Source organism: Thermobia domestica, chromosome 13 (genome assembly GCF_964235325.1).
Source record: "Thermobia domestica chromosome 13, izTheDome1.hap1.1, whole genome shotgun sequence".
Taxonomy (NCBI): Eukaryota; Metazoa; Arthropoda; class Insecta; order Zygentoma; family Lepismatidae; genus Thermobia; species Thermobia domestica.
The window spans coordinates 99,703,215-99,726,367 of NC_137466.1; the positions used below are offsets into that span (position 1 = coordinate 99,703,215).

A 23,153-nucleotide genomic window follows, 5' to 3' on the forward strand; every position below is an offset into this window, starting at 1 on the left:
TTAAGTATAGGGACATTAAATTAGGTATTTAAACTTTTCATTTTAAATAACACTATGTTAGGAGGATTCTATTTTTGCAATGAAAATTAGAAATTCTAAATAAATTTAGAGCGGTAATTCAAATCTGAAATCGAAATTCCACTGTCAGGGGTAGTTCGTTATTTCCAGAAATACCACTAATTATACTGTAAATGGATTACGAATGGATAACAAGGAGTTTACAGCGGTAAATTCAAATCTAAAATAAGAATTTTACTTTGAGCTATATTTTTCCAATCATTCCAGTAATTACAGTTTGAATGTATATGTATAACATGGAATTTACATCGGTAAATTTAAATCTGACATGAAATTAGAATTTTGCTCTCAGGGATTGTTTTGCAGTAATTTGCAGTGATTCCAGCAATTATAATTCGAAGTAGGGATAACACGAGTCACCATTATTTGCAGCAATATAGTGACCCCCACTCGAACGGTGGGAGCTTAAATGGGTAGGGGTTAGATTCCTTCCTGTCCCCACACACGTTATGGTATTGTTGAACACTGTCACATGCTACCTTCTGTTACTCTTTAAATGTTTTTTTTTTCTTTCTTCTTGCTGTTATACTTTATTGGGCAGAAACAGAATCCTTACGCAAAACTGATGAAAATAGACAGGAGGCTTTCGACATGAAGGGGTAGAAAAGAGCTTGGTCGAACGGAAACGAGTTAGATGGTTTTAGAAACAGTAGAGAAGGAAAGAATGATTTTTAATGGGGCCTATAATTAGAAAGAGAAAGAGAAAGTGGTTAAGAAATTGTTGGAGAAGAATCTGTATCATGAGTTACATACTATAAGGTATGATAGCAGGAAAAAGAGGGACTGAAGAAAGAGGCATTAGTTGACGGCCAGTATTAAAATAGAAACTTCCTACGTGAAAACGAAGAGGTTAGCAGAAGAGCGTGGCGCATGAAAACTTAATTGCAGCAAGTTATCTTCCAATAATGTCAGGATACCTACGATAATGATGATTACTGATGTAGAAAAACTAGGCAGATATTTGAATTCAGCTCTCAAATGACTAGAATCACAACTTTTTTTTCTCGAGAAATAGGAAAAAAGTTTTCTTTACTAACAGTGTAATTAGTTTCAATTTTTTTTTATTTGACCTACAAGGGAAGAAAAAGGGATGGGGTTGTCCATTGAGATACTCATATCTCGGAATTCATTAGAGAAATCAAATTTGATATTTAGACATTACATTTAAAATATTTAAACACGCGTTTCTACATTTCTTGATATTTAATATAGAAAGAGAAAAAGATGAAAAGATACAGGATGAACACTTGGCCCGGCAGATGGTTGCCGATAACGTACGTACCAAAATGCTTCGGATTGTTAGAATGTCTTTAAGAAAACATGTTCTTAAATTTGATGTAAATTTCATTTCAAATTTGAGTTAAATTTCTTATTGTTTCTGAAAGTTCGAAAAGCGACCGGAAAGATCTAAGGGTTGTGGGAACAGAAGATCTATCTTGGGCAATTCATGATTCATTACCTGTGGTCCGCATCAGTAATTATTCAGATATTATTCCTAATCCTGCTTCCCCACAACAGCCTTCCGTTGAAATATCAGAAACACACAATAATTAAATCAGGTTATATGTAGTAACGAACTTTAATCTTCGTTCTAAGTTACAAATAAATCAAAACTTCTGTTTCGAAGATAGCATCTTAAAGGTTGAAATTTCTTAAGCTGTAGTGGAACAATAATACTGATGCATTGTTCTTTCTGTCAACGTCTCTCTATTTTTTTTTTTTTTTTTTTTTACAATGATCTCTCTAAAAGAAAACAAAACGAAATGTGATATTAAATACACAAGGTTTTATCCAAGTACATAAATTGTATTCCAACGTCATTAAAGAAAGCGAACGTAAAAAGCCACGGAAAACCCAGTTTCATTATATGCATATGCTCTGACTGTTGGACCTTTGTTTGAAATTGTTCATAATTGTTGGCCTCCTACACACGCGCTGATTTCATGGTACGCTGAACCTCTTAAATGTTAGGGAATTTTCTCTCTATTCCACTCAACAGAGAAAAGTAACTGAATTCGTTGTATTTTATTTTTTATTTTTTTTAACCAACCAGACTACATAATCCAGCATTAAATGCTAAATAAACAGTATTGCCAAGTCAGCAATTATAAAACAAACTAACTTGAGTAATGAGAATCATTGACAACCTAGGTCGTACATTCTGTACAAGAAGTGTTCGAGAGTGCCTAATTTTTACTTTTGATCAGCTAAACAGAACGGTGTGCCCCTGAATTCTAATGTAACTCGGGAACTTATTACATAAATAACTAATACTTTTCGATTAGAGTAATACATTTATTTATTAAAACTAAAAAAATGTGTTAGTTATTTAAACATCCCAATATCTAAATTGTTTTACATTTATTTATTAAAACTAAAAAAAGTGTTAGTTATTTAAACATCCCAATATCTAAATTGTTTTGTTCTCTGCCAATATGAATTTAAGATGCAATTAAGACAAGAATCAATTTTATCGGATAGTTAATTCACTAAATACTTTGCTGGGCATTAACAATGAGACTCCAAATTTTCAGATGCATATTTAGTGGAAACAAATAAATACAGTATTTGTATAGTTTTATACATGCAAATGACATGACAATGTAACCAAGTTACAATTTACCTATCAATAGATCTTTACGTGGGCGCCTCCAGTTGCACGAAGAACATCCAGTCTATACTCAGTTTCACGCTATATTTATGTTCAAGAACATATCCAATGTGACAGAGTGCATGGCATGTTTCAAATTCTATGTTGTGATAGCTTGTATAGAGCTTTCACGTAACTCCATATAAAGAAATCGAATGGAGTAGTGCCTTAGCAATGTGGAGATCAGATTAGACGATCACGCCCATCCACCAGTTGGAGAATGTATTGTTCAAGAGTTTGTGTGTAGATGCTGCAGTTCTGACGTGATGAGGTACCATCGTGCTGTCTTCCATTTGTGGACGACAAAGTGCTTAAATATACTATACCGGAAATTGTATCTTCTGCGAATAAAAATGGCCCAGGATCCTGTTGTGCTTGATGTGAACCATATGTTCACATTTAAACCATTACATACGTGTACTACCACAGTAATAAGCTTTTCAAAACCTAAAATCCTAACATTTTACCAACGAACACGTCTAGATGTATATGGAAGGAGTTTTCTTGGAGAACACTGTGCGTAATAGAAAGTTGTCATCAATTATTCAGTCTAACGTAATAATTGAACTATTTCTCACTGTGGTTGGCCATTTGACATGATTTCATGCAAAATTTGTACTTGTAAGTAGCAGGGATATAATTGTCAATGAAAATCATTGTGCATCGCCAGCCTTTTCATACTAAATTTTCGTGCTGCTTGACTTATCTTTCAAGTGATCTTCGTAGTTTTCGACAATCTCTTCCGGCATTTCCACCACCGTGTCCCTTCACCAGACTAACAATAATCAAAGAATGATCACATAATTTCTTGATTACCTTAAATGACAGAAAGTCCTTATTATACGTAAGACGAAAGTTTCATTGCATCTGAATGCTTGGTCTTGTTCCTGGATTCCATTAAAATACAACATTTGTCCTCCTCCTCTCGGCTCCGCTATTCTAGACAATGTCTACTACAGCTTCAAGTCAACCACACTACATTAAACTTTGCTTCTGTCTTATCTAGAAGCACATATTCATAACCCGTAAAATACAAATAAAGGGCGTTTCAATTATTGAAATCTCTTGGTGGACACCTTGTGTAAGTTTGTCCTAAGTAATTGCGTCGAGGGAAAATCTTATTCCTACTTACTTTTCAAGGCCCTTACGACACAATAACGAGATACTTGGCCTTGACAGGTTCTTTGGTTCCTTAGGTGTATCAAACTTCAAGAATCAGGCAAGTAATTTAACACAGTGAAACATGTGAACTTGACCATTTGTGCAACTTCGCACGATTCTTACAGAACACACATTTCCTCGTAAGATTTGTAATACTTATTACTCATAAGTTGGCCAGCTGTCTATCTTGAAATTTAGCCACATTGAAGCAACGTTATTATTATGGTACCGGTAATGATGATAATAATAATAATACCCAAGGGCGCCCATCAGGGGGGCAAGGTGGAGCACTCTCCCCCCCCCTAAGAGAAAATCGTACTTGGGAATATCGAAAGCCCAATAGAATTTTTACATTAGTTATAGCAAAATTTGAAACCTCGCTTATATTTGTGCCCCCTTGGAAACCACAACATGAGATCCCTTGATAATATCATTTGTATGTTGGACACTTGTGTTATCTTAATTTCGTAGAAACCCTTTCAGAACATTTTTAACTATTGTATGTTTAGGAACATCAATAAACTCAATGGAGAAAACGGAAAGAAAGTTGTCCAATCAAAGTAACTTTAAAAAAAATCGTACTCTTTATTGTTTTTATGTCTGTTCTTTGTTGTCAGCGAGAATATGAAAAGATTGATGTTACTAAGGATTCCCATGGTACCTTACGTTGCTAGATATTTGGTGTTCAGATGAATTTATTAAGCTGTGGATGTCCTTTGTTTTCGCCACACGTTCTAGTTCTTTTGAATATGGGGAATTGCAAGAAATTTATAACAGTTTGTCAGATTGATGTTGCAAAGTGTTAAAAAAAATAGACTTATTCCTCGTTCTGGAGCTTGTTGGCAAATACCTACTACCAGTTGTTTTCAAATGCACAACATGGTCAGTTTTGAGCCATACTGTTTTGTAGCATGTCGAAATTACATTTAAAACATAGCTATTATGCGAATAACAAACTTACATTCATTCGCATTACACGCAGTGTTTTATATTGTATAATTAATTTTTACTATATGTCCTATTTATGAAAAACAAACATGTTATGCGTCACGCTAATAGGTGTCGCTGCCTCCCCTGCCTGATGCCAATAGATCTCGTTAGTGATTTGTCGATTAAAAGCTATTGTGACGATTAAATTGCAGCTTAAAAACTACATTGTTTCAATCTAGTTATCTCAAAATAGGACAAGGCTTTAACCATATTTAGATTTGAGTATTTGTGCATTTCTACAATCATATTGTGACGATTTAGTTCCAACTTAAACGGTGTTATTTCAATGTAATTATTTCAAAATGAATTGTAAAGATATTAAACTTGGGCATATTCTGTTGTTTATTATTAGAACAAAGGCGGTAACCATATATAGATTTGAGAATTAGTATTTGTATTGCTTCATGTTGGTTAGTGGGCTATCTTTTTTTAAAAAGAGAAAAGTAAAATGTAACTAATTAGAACTTTTAATTACGAACGATTTTAACCTGTAGTGTACAGAAGACCAAAAGTCGGGGCGCAAGAGCTAGTTATTTATAGACACATACAAACTAATACATAGTTTTGCACTAGAAACAAGTATATTACAACCTCTAATAATTTTTGCTTCAAAATAGATTTCAATTGATATCTTTACCTGTAGTATTCATCTCTCTAAATAAATAAATAAATAAATAAATCGTATTTTCTGCAGGTTGGCACTTTCTAATGGAACTGATGATGGCCAACATAGACAGATTTTATTGTACTAGTAAAAAAAGACACTCATAGCTCGAGATATGAATTACGCGACTATTTAAGGATTGAAAGAGAAAACTCAAGTTTGAGTTTATATTGCCCGGCTATGGATTCAAATTCTTCAGCTAATTTTAGTAAAACTAGTATACACCCTCATAAAGTTGAATAATAACTTCTCTTTACTATATCAGATATATTTTTCAAATGTAATGTAATGATTGTAATTTATCAGTTTGTTAGAAACTACCTCATACCATTAAAACTGTTTTCAGGTAGATAATCTATCTTTGTTTTACGATGTATCCTTAGAGAATAGATTTTGTTACTACTTTTTCGTTAAGTCTGATGAGTATTCTAAGAGTTACTATGAATTTACACAGTTATTGATTTGAATTTATCCTGAAATAAAATATACTGGAATTATATGTTTACTTTCAATTTTGTACTCCTACTTTTACATTAAAATTCTGTAAGTAATTTCACATCTGAAAACCATATACTTTCTGAACAATATCTAAGAAGTCCAGAGGTTTGTGAGATTAAAGAAATTTTAAAAGAGTATACATGTTTAGAGTAAAGATATAGTTTCGTGTTCTATAATATCCTGAAGTTATTTGATTTTTTTTTTTTTTTCAGAGTGCAGAGAATATGCTGACCAAGTTACAGAGACGGTAGAAGCTTTGCCGCTGTTGCCAAATCCCGAAACTATTTCAGTAGACGTTGAAAAGTGTGAAATTACTGGGTTACCTCTTATTGTTGGAGGAGAGAAAACAATGCCTGGAGAATTTCCACATATGGTATGTATGATATAGTTCTTTTCTTTATGAATGCTTCCCCTAACACTCTTTACATTATTCATAATTATCTTTCTGTCTTCTTTTATAATCGTGTGTGGTCGTTATCATTTTTTTTCTAGGTAATTCGTAATTTCATTCTTTATTTCTCTTTCCTCTGCTTCTGCATGAGATTGCAATGATTACTTTTTTTCGTGTTTTCGTGTGATAATGTTAGTCATGTTATTAAGTGAAGAACATTTGTAGATCTTGCACTGATTGTTAATAAGCATTTTACTTTACGAACGTGATAGCATCTCGCCAACTTCATCAAATTCAAATTCGAAATTGATTCGATTTTTATGAATGTTATATAAATTGAATACCATATGATTCAAGATACGAATAGGACAAATGTCAATTCATAGTTCCAGGTTTATTTTAGTCTCCATTTAAAAATGTTAGTTGTTGGGGAGGGGGATTGACTTAATATTGAGCAAAGTGTAAGTTTAAAATATGTTTAGAAAATGAATGTTTAAATTTGAAGAGATCTATTTGTATATTCTTTGGTTATACAATTATAGCCTATGCAATATCAACAATTTCCTGCCACTGTCTCAATCAGTTTCCAGTACCATCCGCAAGGAGAATGCACTTCATTGGAGAACTAACATATTTTTTGGCAAGTCAGTAAAGTACAAGAGAAATAGATGGTGTAAAAAGAGAACCGTTCGACGCAATAGTTTTAATTTCTTTCATAAAAGAAATGGATTGGTGAATTTTGCCCAGTTTTCCTGTGTTATGTCTAATTTTTAAATGATGTTCAAATTAGCAGTCTTTGTTCTGTAGCAGTAATGCGCCATAACGGGTACACTGCTATTCTCGAAAGGGTTTAATGTAATCTCCTTTGATGCGGAACTGAAGGCAAATGATTTAGTGAGCAAAAAGTATTCAGCAAATTTCAATATAATTAACAATTTATTTCCAATATATGTAACAACTAGAATAATAGCAACAACTAAATATATATTTTTAACACTTAACAAACAACACTTAAATTGAAATCTTCCCCTTTCAATTCTTTTGATAGCGGTGTGAACAATTCCGCAATTTAACGCCCATGAATTATTTCTGTCCAAATAATATTTTAAAGCTTTCAATATTAAATCCAAAAATATTTCAAATAATTTATAGGTTAATTTCAATATAACTAAAGAAATAGTTACGTGTGATTCGATGAACATATCCCCCGGAATCGAAGTATTAATCGGTCCAAAATGGCGCAAAAATAAAAAGGATAGAATTTAGAACATACTTACGGTTCCGTTGAACATGCCAATCAAACACACTTACAATATGATTATATAATTATTCACATTTCAGGCTTTACTTTCACACCACTTCACAAGCGGATCTTAAATTAATATCCAACACTATTCACAAAATTTTCTTCTAATTCCATTTAACAAACCCATTACGATTTCTAATTTGTATTCTTATTTCCAAAGAGTAATTTTAGATCCGTCGACGATTACCTTTTCTTCTGTTCTGACGCTAATCGCGGGTTGACATTTCAACCACAGTTCATAGGTGGCGCTGTTAACTCTCGATGAACAAACGAAGCACAATGTTCATTGAACCTGACCTACTAACATAGATCATAGTTGCTAACTGTATGCGGAAGTAACTAATCAGCTGTTTCAGTGTCCAGACTAAAGTCTTTTTTTTTTCTTGGAGAAATGTTACATATAAAATTCCCCCACGGTCAAGTTTTTTTTTATAAACTGGTTATAGAAATTTCGAAAAGAAAAAAAAATATTGTTTATCTTAATCACAGCATGCAGAAGAATTGGAACAAACTCACCACGAAATTCACCAACGTCTTTCACAAGTAGATGTCAACAGGAGCTCCATTTTCCATTTGATGAATTCAGATGACAAGTGTCCATCCATTACTGAAGAGATGACAAATAACCAGTATGTTGCGCATACAGAGCTTTTCCATCCACCTTATGGCTCAGGTCGGGCGTCAGACAGGAATGAAAGGGTTTGACATGACGAGGGTCTCGACGTACACAAGGACGTTCACAGCCATGGCATGACCTTGCCAATTCTGAACCTGCAGAATTGAACAACAAGCACAGTATACAACAAACACAACGAGATTACATTTATAAATTTAACACAATATTTATGACAAATTCTTTCTTTAAAATTTTCATGTTACAAAGTCAGAGTGATTACTATTATTGTTGTTACTATTTATTTCACAGCTATTATTAGCGTTACAATTTTCAGAACCAAAATTATCAAGCTGTCTTCGATAGTTAATATTACTAAAATTGCAAGAAATGTTAGAGTTATTAGTATTGCTAGGATAATATTTCTTAATGAAACTAACATGCCTTTTGATCTTAATATTCTTATCCGCTACTAACTGTAACCAGACGGTGTTCCTTGTTGGGTAAGAAAGGATTTCAAATGGGCCATGGTACTGACTGCTTAACTTTGGTTGAAACCTCTTTTCAAGAGAAGCCTTCATTATTCTCTTTACAAGTACTTTCTCCCCTACTGGCAAATCTATGTCCCTATGTTTCTTTGAATAAATCTTCTCTTTTCTTTTCCAGGCCTTTTCAATGTTTTCTACAATAATTTCATTTAATTCTTCTTTATTTTGCGAAGTTTCAAGAATTCCTAAGTCTAAAATCCAATTAATGTCCAAAGGATTAAACATTTTGCGTCCTAAAAATAATTCACTCGCTGTCTTCCTCGTTTCACTATTCTCACTAGTGTTTAAAGTATATTGCACCTGATATATATACTTTGACCATTGAGTTTGGTTTTTATGTACATAACATTTTATTATTTGTTTTATGTTTTTATTTTGACGCTCCGTCAAATTACTGGACATGGAGTAAGGAGACGTATGAATACGTTTAATGCCTAGACTAAATAAGTAACTCTTGAAATATTCGCTTTGAAAATAACTTGCATTGTCACATATAATTTTATTTGGATATCCGTAAGAGTAGAATATCTTATCTAATTTTAAACAGATAGATTTTGCATTTAAATTTCTAAGAGGTTCGATAATTACAAATCGTGAATAACCATCTGTTAATACCAAAACATATTTAAAACCATTACTAACAGGCCAGGGACCCATTACATCTAAATATACGGAGTTGTTCGGATATCTTTCTTTATGTGAGTAGTAAGTACCATATTGAGTGGTATTCCTGTCTTTACAAAATTGACAAATTTGACATTTTTGTATAAACTCTCGAATACTTGGAAATAAATCTTTACAAGTATATCTACTAGCTATCTTAGCAATCGTACGTTGCGAACCACTGTGGCCACCACCCACAGGGTCTTCGTGATGATATTTAATAATGCTATATTTAAGTGATTCAGGAATAACAGCTCTTAAGCCACCATATTGTTTTCCCTTAGTTTTCTTTAACAATACACCATCTTTAATCAAATAAGGATGTTTATTCTTACCACTCTCAATTTCTTGGATAATAGTACCCAAAGATGGATCCTCTCGCTGATGCTCACTCAAAGGTCTATGGAAAAATGGATTTCTCCAAAAATTTACAAAATTTAAATGTACATCCTTCCCATCTACTTTCTCAATTTCCATAATGTCCTTCGAAGGAGGGGTAAAATCGATATAATTATTCATGCGAGAAATATAATCCGCTAAATTATTGTGTCCACTACGCAAATAAACTATATCAAACTGATATTTACTAACTTTTTCTATAAGGGAACCATATTTCTTTTGACGCTTATGATTTCGCAAAATCCACGTCAAAGCTGAATTGTCACAATAGACCGTGAACCTTTTATGTAAATACATATCGAATTTATCAAGAGCGTGAACTAAACTTCTCAATTCTAGTTCAAAAATGCTCTTGGACCAGTCTGATGGGGGTATACGTTTACTAAGAAAATAAACAGGTCTTAATTTACCTTCTCCATCATATTGACTTAATATGGCCCCATAATTTTTAGTCGAAGCATCGACATGAATTACAAAGGGAGCATCCATATCTGGAACTCTAAGAATCACGTGATTTATGATAGCTTCCTTAATTTTCTCTAAAAGTTCATCCTCCTCCTTTCCCCAGACAAATGGAACTGAGGGAGACCTCATTGCATTTAATGGAGTCAACAAATCAGCATAATCTTTAAGAAATCTGAGATAGTAATTCAAAAATCCTAACATCTTATTTAAAGCACGCTTGTTCTTTGGTTTAGGTAAATCTCTAATTACCTTGACTCTATCTTCATCTATTTTCATTTCCCCATTACTAAATTCATATCCTAAGATTTTAATTTTTGATTTCAAAATTTTTGCTTTATGAGGACTGATAGTAATCCCCCATTCACGAAGACGTTTAAGTACTTTTTCTAATATTTCTTTATGCTTTTCTATTGAATCTGTGTGAATAATCAAATCGTCACAATAAATATCTAAATAGTCACCTTCGAGATCTCTAAAGATTTTATGCATTAAGCTAGAAAGAATAAATGGGCTAACAGCTAGACCCATCGGGAGCTTAACCATTTGTAATAGCCTATTAGGTGTTGCAAAGGCAGTTATTTTCCTACATTCTGGCTTAATATTTACTTGGAAAAAAGAACTTTTTAAATCGACCGTTGTATACAGAGTATGACGTCCAATATTAGAAATAATGCCCTCTAAATTAGGTGACGGATAAGCTGTCAATAACAACTTTTTGTTGACAGAAAAATAATTTATGACAAGTCTCTTAGAATTGTCCTTATTCGTCACCAAGAAACATGGAGAAATGTAAGGACTACTATCAATCTCTTCAACTACACCAGATTCTATTAATTTATCTATATACTGATTAATTTCTTTCAATTTATGCTTAGGAACTGAATAAGGCTGAGTTATGCTAGGAGAAGGATCTGTTAACTGAATTTCATACTGATAGTCCTTAACCTGACCTAAATTTTCCGTTATAACGTCTTGAAATTCTATAGCTAAATTTTTCACATAGTCAATTAAATTTTCATTAACAATATTCTCAAAATCATTAATACCTTTTGATTTTATTTCGGCCTCCTCCATGGAGATATCTCTATACGTAGGATTGGAAACCCTGGAGCCAGCTGGTTCTCCCACATTCTCATGCGCCGTCGATGTTTCTGGCGACATCAGCCCCACGCACGAAGTTTCCAATGGAACCTTTTCTCCTCTCTGCCTCCTTCCTCTACCATTGCTGGTCTGGCTCTTTTTCCCAAAACTCCTTGGCTGTGGTGAATTTTGAATTTTTGCTCGGCCCGATGCATGTTGTGGAAAATCAGGTCTGTTATTTCCGTAGGACTCCCAGGCTGTGGCGCCAAGTTGCCTGGGGGCATTCCGGACAGACCTGAAAATATATGGAGAATCGCACAGCTTACTGTTCATAACACAAGATTCCAAATCTAAAGGTTTTAATCCCACTTTAAGATTCACTTTCTCAAACCAAAGTTCTTGAGCATTAACGTTAATATGAGCAAAATTTTCGCGAAGAAAGTTTATACCAATTAACAATTTAAGTTTTGGATGTTTCACTACACCAAACCAGGCAGAAAATCGAACACCATTAATGAAAAATATGATTTGTACCAATTCACGCACTACTAGTTCCTTGTCTTGCATTATAGTGACGGAATAATTTACTTGTTTCACCACAGGTTGACATTTTGTTCGAATTGCCTCTAAAACCTTTTCCTCGACGAAATTTAAACTTGATCCCGTGTCAATGATACAGGGAAACAACGTATGACAAATGCTAACAGGTAACTGTAATAATGTTCCATCATTACCGTCTTCCTTGATTGAGTTTGAAGCACTATGAAATCCTAAAGCGTGATTTGATTTCGAAAAATTTCCTCTATGCTTAAATGTTCTATTCTCTAATGTTTGGCGAGTGTTCATACTCCTTAGAGGGGCTTTAAATCTCGGGGGAGGCATATGGTCCTTCCTCATAACCCTTTTATAATCTTGACTATACTTTTCATTAATTTCAAAACTCTCAGCGAAATCTACATACTCATGTATAGTTTTCGGAACACTTACAATTAATAACAAATTTCTAATTTCCGGAGTTACTAAATTACTAATCATTTTACATATTTCCTCCTCACACATTTCCATTTCCAAAATATTCAAAGTACTAAACTTCTCTTGAATGAAATTCAATAAATTCTCATCTTCCCGCATAACTCTATATAAAACCGATTTCATAAATTCAGTATTTACCAAAGGAGTTACAAACTTAACCAATAACGAATGGCAAATATGTTCCCAATCTGTAGTGATAGATAATAAACGTTGTAATTCCTCGTAAGCTTGTTTTCTACATTTCTGAAGACTTGAAACCAAGATAGCTTCTACAGGAGCTATTTCCTTAACAATTAACATGTCAAGCTTTAATAGGAAATGACAAACCAGTAACCCATCCGTTCCATCTATTTCCGGTACTTCACTAATTTGTTTTTCTAAAGAGTGAAAAATACTTTGAGAAAATTGCTTCTGGAAATTACAAACTATGGGAGCTCGCAACACTGGTTGATTCCAATGTCTCTCTATGTTAGCCGCAACTGGCTGTCTTTCTCTCCCCTCCTCATGATTTTCGTTATCAAAAACTATAAGGGGTGGGTCTGCCACCGGAACGTAAGGTGCTGTCGCACGCCGTAATTGGTTAACTCGTAACCCTCTCTGCGCATTATAAATACTCATTTTCTTTTTTTTCTAGTTATCTGCCTAAACCAAACACAAAGAATATTATCCAGCATATATTTCCTACTAAATCAAGTTGTTTGCCTTCAATACAGTCAGATTCGATTCCCTCACGCATCAAAGTTAGTTACCGAGAACAGAAGAAAAGGTAACTTTTAATTTATATGTAGCAGTAATGCGCCATAACGGGTACACTGCTATTCTCGAAAGGGTTTAATGTAATCTCCTTTGATGCGGAACTGAAGGCAAATGATTTAGTGAGCAAAAAGTATTCAGCAAATTTCAATATAATTAACAATTTATTTCCAATATATGTAACAACTAGAATAATAGCAACAACTAAATATATATTTTTAACACTTAACAAACAACACTTAAATTGAAATCTTCCCCTTTCAATTCTTTTGATAGCGGTGTGAACAATTCCGCAATTTAACGCCCATGAATTATTTCTGTCCAAATAATATTTTAAAGCTTTCAATATTAAATCCAAAAATATTTCAAATAATTTATAGGTTAATTTCAATATAACTAAAGAAATAGTTACGTGTGATTCGATGAACATATCCCCCGGAATCGAAGTATTAATCGGTCCAAAATGGCGCAAAAATAAAAAGGATAGAATTTAGAACATACTTACGGTTCCGTTGAACATGCCAATCAAACACACTTACAATATGATTATATAATTATTCACATTTCAGGCTTTACTTTCACACCACTTCACAAGCGGATCTTAAATTAATATCCAACACTATTCACAAAATTTTCTTCTAATTCCATTTAACAAACCCATTACGATTTCTAATTTGTATTCTTATTTCCAAAGAGTAATTTTAGATCCGTCGACGATTACCTTTTCTTCTGTTCTGACGCTAATCGCGGGTTGACATTTCAACCACAGTTCATAGGTGGCGCTGTTAACTCTCGATGAACAAACGAAGCACAATGTTCATTGAACCTGACCTACTAACATAGATCATAGTTGCTAACTGTATGCGGAAGTAACTAATCAGCTGTTTCAGTGTCCAGACTAAAGTCTTTTTTTTTTCTTGGAGAAATGTTACAGTTCCCTTTATTGTCATAGTAAATTGTTTTATAAGAAGACCTTTACGATCATCAGAATCCTTCAGAATTCCCAATTGCGTATTATTTATTACTTAAAACTCCAGTAGTTAAATAAAAAGCAGCAAAATTGCAAATTTAAATTTATGAAGTTGTGCTATAAATATTTAATCATTTTGCGAATTATGATAAAATTGGTATCAGTCGATAGATTTTAATATAACTTCTATTGACTTTCCTAAATAATTTCTTTTAATGGCCACTGGATTTATGAACATGATGCCAGTAAAATGAATCAATATCTGCGAATCTCCACACAAACTTTCGGTTGAGCTGCCGTAATGGCAAGGGTGAATTTACAAAATAATTGTTGAATAAGTCTGAGATAGTTTAGATTACGTATGTGCTGACCGAGTTTCTATAAGACGATTGAAGATAAATCGCTGTTAATAACGAAAATTTAATTTTTTTCAGCAAAATAAACATATTATTCTTTGTTTATAATGCTGTTTTCTCGATTTATATATTAGTTCACCAAAATTTAAACCAATTCTTTAAACAAGATCTCAGCTATCATCACTATTTTGTTTAATTCCAGTTATTTTAAAGATAAGTTTCATAGTGTTATTCGTACCCAAAAGCATCATGTCAATTTTAATCTGTCTCCTTATTCATTTGTTGAGTTAATCTAACGGTAATGGAAAACATCTTTATTAAGACAGCCCAAGTTTGATTGACAATGAAAGCTTACGTACGTTAAAGTTCCGTAAAGTTGTAGTAAGTCCAAGCCTTATAGTAGCATCAGTGTTGAAAAGGCACAATAGAAATAAACCAACACAAAAGTTTGCTTATATAGAAAGTAAAAATGATTCCTAGTAGTTTTCTACCATTCTTTATATAAAGTATATGGTATAGTACTTCTTTTTCATTAATACCTATTATTTTATAGAGCTTCCGAGGCCTAATGGTTAACAAACTTGCTTTTGTTTTGCTCATAGTCTATGGTTCCATTATTGATGGATATTCAAAATTTTTCACTGGTAACTTAATGTTCTAAAGATGAATAAGAAACTAGATAAAAACGTTATATCATATAAAAGCGGACTATTGACTAAAAGGCCAATAGAGTTAAGGGCTTGGATTACGTTATCGCCTAACTGAACAGGTGCCTCCTTGCAGGCAGAGTTCTTCATGGGCTGCAGCGTGATTTGTTTTACATTGTTTCATTTATATATACACTAATTCTTTCAATAAATATTTCGAGGAACATGGTGACTCAATGGTAGAGCACTTATATTTGGTGCGTGGGGTCTCTAGACGTTCCTAGCCAAGTAAGTTTGTGTTGGACAACATTGTGTCCATGGGTTTTCTTCCCACATTCACATTCCACCAATCCTTCCATCATCATTCACTGCTTTAATCATCCGTCTTCCCTAGTCTGAAGGACATACTCATGAGTACAAAAAGATTTCATTTTTTTTTTTCAATTAGTATTTCTTACGCGGCGCTCTTACACATTATCTTTTAGCACATATAAAGTCTTCCTAAAAGCTGTCAATGTTTTGTGTTAAATTACAAACTTTTTTTTTTTTTAAATATTATTATTTAGAAGATAACAATTGTGAATTTGAGATTTTCATTATTCTAAGTTTTGTTTTAAGTTACCTTACTTTTTATGACAATCTTTTTTGTGTTGCATTGTTTTTCATTTGCTTTTAAACGCAAAGCATTTGGGCATAATCTTAGGTTCTATTTTCGATAAGAACTCAGTATCCATTAGTACACAAAGCTTGTCGTTGCTCGTGAAACTAAGATTAACTCTGGGTTCTAAGGTTCTCTTTATCAGCTACTTATTTTTTTCTTTAAAGCAAACTAGCATCATATTAATTGTAGTTATATTTCTATTTCAATTTCAGGCAGCCCTTGGTTATGAACAAGATGGTCGAATTTTATGGGCATGCGGAGGATCACTGATTAGTGAAAGATATATTCTCACAGCTGCACACTGTGCTTCTACTCGTTCGTAAGTATTTTAAATATCACAGTGAAAGAAAGAAAACGAATTATGAATTCTGTTTGTTTTCACCATTTTGAATATCTATTTACACATCATAATCTAAAATTTCTCAGCTGAATACTCCCATTATATAATTCTTATTTTGCTAGAAGAAGTGCTGTCGTTACTGGTGAAATTTAGTTTGACCTGCTGGGAAATGAAACCATGTAAATTGCCGTATCCTATTATGCACAATCATATTTAAAATTAAAAAACTCTTTTGCTAACACATTAACCTCTTAGCTTTTGAGGTCGTCATTGTTGACCTGTTTCTTCAGGGATTTACTTTTACGATAACACAGAATGACACAAGAGAGTGTTCTCATTTTTAAATAAACATTACATGGATAATTTTACGCCAAACTTTACTATTTTGGTTTGAATAGGTGGAGGAAGAAATGCCATTTGTGTTACATAGAAAAAATCCCATATGTAAGGTGATGTTCATATCTTCCATAATGCACTTTCCAAGTCGAGAGATGCAGCAGATCACTCAGGAAGCATTGAAACACGTGCGGCAACTTCATCGTTCTCTCGGCTTGAAAACTGTATTATAGAAAATGGATATCACCTTCCAAATATGACTGTTTCTATGTAACACAAATGTCATTTCTTCTCACACTTATTCAATTGTATAATTATGTGTGTATTGTTCATTTCAAATGACCACACTCGCTACTGGCATCCTGTGCAGTATAAGAAAGCTGAGACACTATATATATATATAAAATGAACGCAACTTTTCTGTCAATTTTACTCTTTAATACAAATCGAAGTCTGTCACTTATGATTCACTTATGATTCAGATCAGGTCTATTGTAGTATTATTTCCCGCCAACATTTTCAGTAATCTTAATTGCCTTCAAAACTATTATATATAATGTTTGTCTATCAAATTTCTGCATTCATGCCGTATATCAATCAGGTATTCAAACATTGCGATTAGCGTAAGGTACACGCCATCTTTTAAAATTGTAAGAGCTGCATTTAACTCCTGGAAATATGTATAATGAACAGAGTCCAGGGTTTCGGTATTAAAACCTCCTGAAAAATGTTGATGGCCATGAAAATATAAGCTTGAAAATTAGACACCAAAAATTACAAACAAAATGCTTAAAGTAAATTAGGTGTGAGAGAAATAATTGTTATTATAATTTTTGTACTAGTAGTTATCTATACTGTGTATTGCGAATAGCTCTTTTGTATTATAAGTTAGTATAAGAAAGAAAACAAAGCTGGCAACTCTGGTTCAAGTATGGCGACGTCTATGAACGTAATAAACGAGTGCTAAAGCAGAGAACCCGATTCGTTTTGATTGAAACGATTACGTGTCGATTGGCCCATAACCTTTATACTAGGAAATACCATTTTCATTTGACCAAAAAAAAATCTAGTTTCACTTTAAATAACACTTTCGTTTTGTGACACTGCAATAAATAAATCAATCAATTTTCTAGTAGAGCACTAAAATACAATACAGATGACTTGAGAACTGAGTTGATGATAGTATATTAATTACAGACACACACACAACAAACCAACTAGAACTTAAAAACCGTGAAAAAACATTAATAAAGTAATATTTTTTTCTCTTCCATTTCATTTTCTTTGTTTTGAAAGTTCGTTTTACTAGTAGGAACACGCTCAGATTTATTACTTCCGATTTCAGCATATCAATAAAATTGTAGTATATGAATCTTTTATATAATCGATCGCAACTGATTAGTTTTTGTGATGTATCACTTCTCAGATGCAAGAGGAAACTTGTTGAAACTGTTTCTTTGATGGGAAAGATAACAGTTGAATAATTACTCAAACTGGATTATGAAGTAGGCGAATAATAATAATAATAATAATAATAATAATAATAATAATAATAATAATAATAATAATAATAATAATAATAAAAAGTTAAAATAGAATTTCCTTAATGCAGAACAAAGATGTCTAAATTAATTTTAATAAACTCCTTCTCATAATAAGACATTATTATTATTACCCAACATTTAATAATGAGAAATCAACATCATTTGCAACAGGAACTCAATAATTTATCAATACTTTATACTAAGTTACAACTTCGTTTTAAGCTTACAACAAATTTTATTTAAGATATTACAAATCTAAATACTAAATAAAATAATGAAGCACGTTCAAAAATTGAATTGTATATGTTGCAAAATTTGCTTAAAATTTCAGATAACTTTATAGAAAGAATTAATTTTAATGCACTGTCTGAAATACAAGTCTTATCATTCCGGAGATTTTGCGTTAATTAAATATTTATTTGGGAGCCATCTCAGAAGTATTTGGAAACATTATTATAGTTAAACTTTATAATTATTAATTCATTAGTTCTTTACGTAAAAAAAAAGGAAACCCATGTGTAAAATAGTGATTAATTGATACGAAAATGTATCCACATTTGTGATAAGCTTTTCAGTGCTGATTTTAGTTTTGTCTTTTGTGTACATTCATGGTACTGATCACTGAACTTTGATTCATATCTGCTTATAAATATAATTTTATGTAAGATAAATATTGTAATTTCTAAAGATATTTAAATTTATTAGAATATTTTATTATATATTCTATGAAGTTTAATATTTTAATAATAAGTACTTAACGAAACATTTTCTTGCAGAAAAGAAAAAATAGCATGTAATATTCTCTAATGTAATCTGATGATTCTCATACTTGGACGATATATAATACTGTGTTTTGCGTTTATATTTATCATAGTTGGTGATCGTTTGCTACTGTTGGAAGCATATAACACAAGAATGCATTAATGTTTTAGATGGTTTCTTCATACTATGATCATGTTATCATTATAATGTGAAAAAGAAAATTTATTATTTTGTAGAGGACCACCTGTGATAGCTCGTCTTGGAGAATTGAATTTGGTGCGAGACGACGATGGAGCTCAGCCGATGAACTATGAGATCGCTGATATTATTGTTCACCCAGAATACAAAGCTACAGCTAAATATAATGACATTGCATTACTTCGTTTAAGGAGAAAAGTCCAATTTACGAATTTCATTCGACCAGCTTGTCTATATACAAGAGAGACTTTCACAGACAACAAAACAGTGGCTACTGGATGGGGTAGAATAGATTATGGTATGTTATTCACTATGATGCCATAGTACTAGTAACTAGTAGATAAAAAGAACTTAAAATTTTTCTTAGATTTTTACTTAAGGGATAAATTTGTTGATTATTATTGCAATTATTACAATTTTAAAGTTGATTATGTACTATCTATTAGTTTATGCTCATTATATTGCTGCTTAAAGATTGCATCATTACATAATCTAACGATCAACAATCTTTCTCTTCTGACACACATTGTATTGGTTATACCTTCTTTTTATGCTTCTCACTATACAATTTAATTTTTGCATGTCACGATTTAATATATCAAACTTTTCACCATGAAATACGAAGTTTAGTCTCCTGTAAACTAACAAACATATTGATATCACATCGAAGATCAATCCGGAATGTACATCGTTAACAAGTTCTGAGTTGTATTTATTTATTTCAGGCGCCGGTTTTTTTTTTTTTTTTTTTTTTTTTTTTTTTTTTTTATAGATATTTCTTTAAATTTACCCTGCCTCGGCCGACTCTGTCAATTTTAGTGGATACGTATTTAATCGTTTTGGTACTTTTGAAACGTATTTAATCGAAGCAGGAAACATCAATACACATTAAAAAATATTAAAATAATATTCATTAGTTAATAATTTTAGTAGCAGATCAAAACATAGTTTTAAAAACATCACGGATCAACGGAAGTATTGTACTCCATGACAGTAATATAGAAGAGCTGAAGAAATTAAAATACGCATAATTGTAACAACTCATCGCTAAATTAACGAGGAATTAAGAGTTAAATATGTGTAATTACCACACTGTACAACATCTTTTACCTTTGTGACTGTTATTAATTTGATTTATTAATCATTTTCCATGCTACATTACATGTATGTTTGTGGAAAATGGGATAGAATTCGTCAGTGCTCAAACTCTGTACAGTATTTTGTTTTAACAATTCGTGAAGCTTTCCATTTTGATGAAAATCGTAACATAAAATCATTTCTACACTAAATAATACTAAGAATATATGAAATTCATTACACACTATTTCAATTAACGTTTATTTATTTGTATTTACTAATTATATATATAATTTAGAAATAATTTAATAATTTTTTGAGGTAGCACAGTTAACTGCTTAGATAATCATCTACTGTATACAATGGTGTGGTCTTAAAAGTTTCGTAGGATATAGTCTGATTTATGAACATTTTTAATTGGCATAAAGACATATGACAATTGAGAAGACATCTTTTAAAATTAACAATGTAAAACGTACGTATTACCATTCAAATATAAAGGCTGCGATACTGTTTCATAGTCTGAAAGCATTTTATGCTATTTTCTTTATAATACTGCTGAGATAAACTACTCCATTAATAACATAAATGAATGTAGGTACGCAGAAGGAACAGAGAAAATCACGCTCCGTGTATCAGGAGGAGTTAAAAGAATCGTAGAGGAGTAGCGAGGAAATACCAATATCACAGTTAAGCAAAGCTAATATAAGTGATATTCACTAAGAGCCGCTCCAGGTCAAATCAACATATTTTGAAAACAAAATTTACCTTACCATCTCAGATTGTCATACAATTTTGCACAAGGGTACTATTGATATAGACTAAGAAAAATACCAAATTTCAACTTTATATATCAACCGATATTGTAGATAAGGCTAGATAGTTTCAAAAAATTGCCCAAAACAGTATGTTCAATATATTTTGAAACTGGAATTGTGGCTCTTCTAATTGAGCTAGAGAGCTTTTTGAGGTGTCGTTTTACAGCATTTTTCATACCCTTTCCTATGGTGTAGAGCATCATATAGGCTAGTAGAGAATTGTTTTTTTCTTTCTTTAAAAATCAAATCAAAATTTTAATTCAAAATTTTTCAAAAGTACATATTTTAAAATTTTGAAATTAATTCCAGGAATAGATAGTATTGTTGTAAAGCACCTGGAAAAAGTATGAATTTGGGATGATAATGGGTTCATTGTTAGAAAATATTCAAACCTAACGCTAGAGTTTTCATTAATACCCTGTACCTAGTTGAAAAATTCAAGTATGCAATGTTTTTTGTTTTACTTGTGGGAATAAATATGAAGAGTGGAGTAATGGTTCTAAAACATATCATACAGACTTGTAATCTGCTGACAATACTTATTAGCTTATATTCTAAAAACTTTAAGTTAAAGTGCTGATACTTTTGAACTTTAGTTTCATAAAAGTTAATAAAATAATATTAATACAAGTTTCACAATTAAAAATGTTTCTGTAAATGAACATGGTTTGTAAAAAGTATACACCTAGCACTGGTATAACAGCAGGATTGGCTGGTTTAAACCAGATGTTTAAAAAAATGGCGCAAACAAATAAAAAAGCAAAAATGCCACAAATTGTATGAATTTCATAGTAACGTTTTTACACATCTCGAATCATCTGTGTTAGTTGAATCTAATTTTCGCCTTGTAAATAAGGGATCCCGATGAGCCCACAAAATTTCTCCTAGCTGGAAATTGAGTAGTGCTTCAGATGCCACTTTAAGTAATATGTCCAATCCTTCATAACCTCGCTGTTACAGAAGGACGTTAAGCCTAAAGAAACCAAATGAACTGAATCGGCTGTAGCGGGTAGCCTGGACCTACCCAAAAATTTGGAAAAATATAAACGTCTAAAAGATAGTAAGTATATATTTACTTCAAAGGAATTTATATTTTAAAAATGGCCTATACATTTATATTTTAAAAAATAAAATTAAAAAATAGCCTACTCAAAATTTAAAATCCTGAAGCCATCCCTGCTAACGAAACAAATTCTATCTTATCTGTCTGCTTTCCTGAATGTCTGTTTCCTAGTTATTAATATGTTTAACTTTGGTTAAATATACTGATAAAAAATAGGCAAAACTTTATCGACTACATCCGTAACTTATCAATTGAACATTTTAATTTTATTGAATGATATATCACACCAAATTTTTAATTTTAATATTTCAGTATTCATTGTTTGAATAAACACCATTTTAGCGCACTGATTATCAGGGACGTACCCAGGAATTTGTTTCGGGGAATCCACAGCTTTTCAGGGGGTGGTTCAAATTCAATATGAGGGCAAATTGTATTAACATTTTCAGACGGTTTGTAGGGTTGGGAAAAGGAAGTGTGAAAATCTCCAAACAAACTTCAATTAGAAGACATATCAGGCTATTTCACCGCTATCTATAAAGGAAATTGGTGGCTCAGGTATGTTTTACAGAAAAATTAAGAACTTGAAGTAAAAATAACTTCTTCATCCACGTGGCCATCTCCATCATTCTCATATCCAAGAAATGCTGATGTTCTGTGGATGTTAGTAGTAGACGTTCTAACAAAAGTGAATCCTGTAACTCCCACTGGAGGAAGTTATGTTCTCCTTGAAAGTGATGTATGTCGAACAAATATGTGACTTTTTCAAACCTTAAATTATAAACATATCCTATTACTTATTGAAACGTTTTACTATCGACTCATCTGTACTCTTTCTTCAAGTAAGTGTTCATTTTTATTTTTACAGAAGTGTAAACTTAGCATTCTTGTGTTAATATCCAATGTACAGAGTATTCTTCAAAAATCAAGTGTTAGTTTTAATTTTTCTTATCAATAAACCCATTATCATCCCAAATTCAAATTTTTCCAGGTGCTTTACAACAATACTATCTATTCATGAAGTTAATTTCAAAATTTTAAAATGTGTACTTTTTGAAAAATTTTGAAGTAAATTTTGATTTTCAAAAAG

The 23,153-nt window shown here is 32.1% G+C and overlaps 1 protein-coding gene across 1 annotated transcript in view; it reads left to right on the plus strand.

Annotated features, from left to right (window-relative positions):
• Positions 1–23,153, plus strand: part of LOC145668386 (serine protease snk-like) — an 81,366-nt gene that overhangs the window by 39,523 nt on the left and 18,690 nt on the right. Inside the window, exons 3-5 of the mRNA XM_081736174.1 lie at positions 6,254–6,414; positions 16,138–16,244; positions 19,144–19,403. Coding sequence (XP_081592300.1) covers positions 6,254–6,414; positions 16,138–16,244; positions 19,144–19,403 — 528 coding nt within the window. The remainder of the gene's footprint in view (positions 1–6,253; positions 6,415–16,137; positions 16,245–19,143; positions 19,404–23,153) is intronic.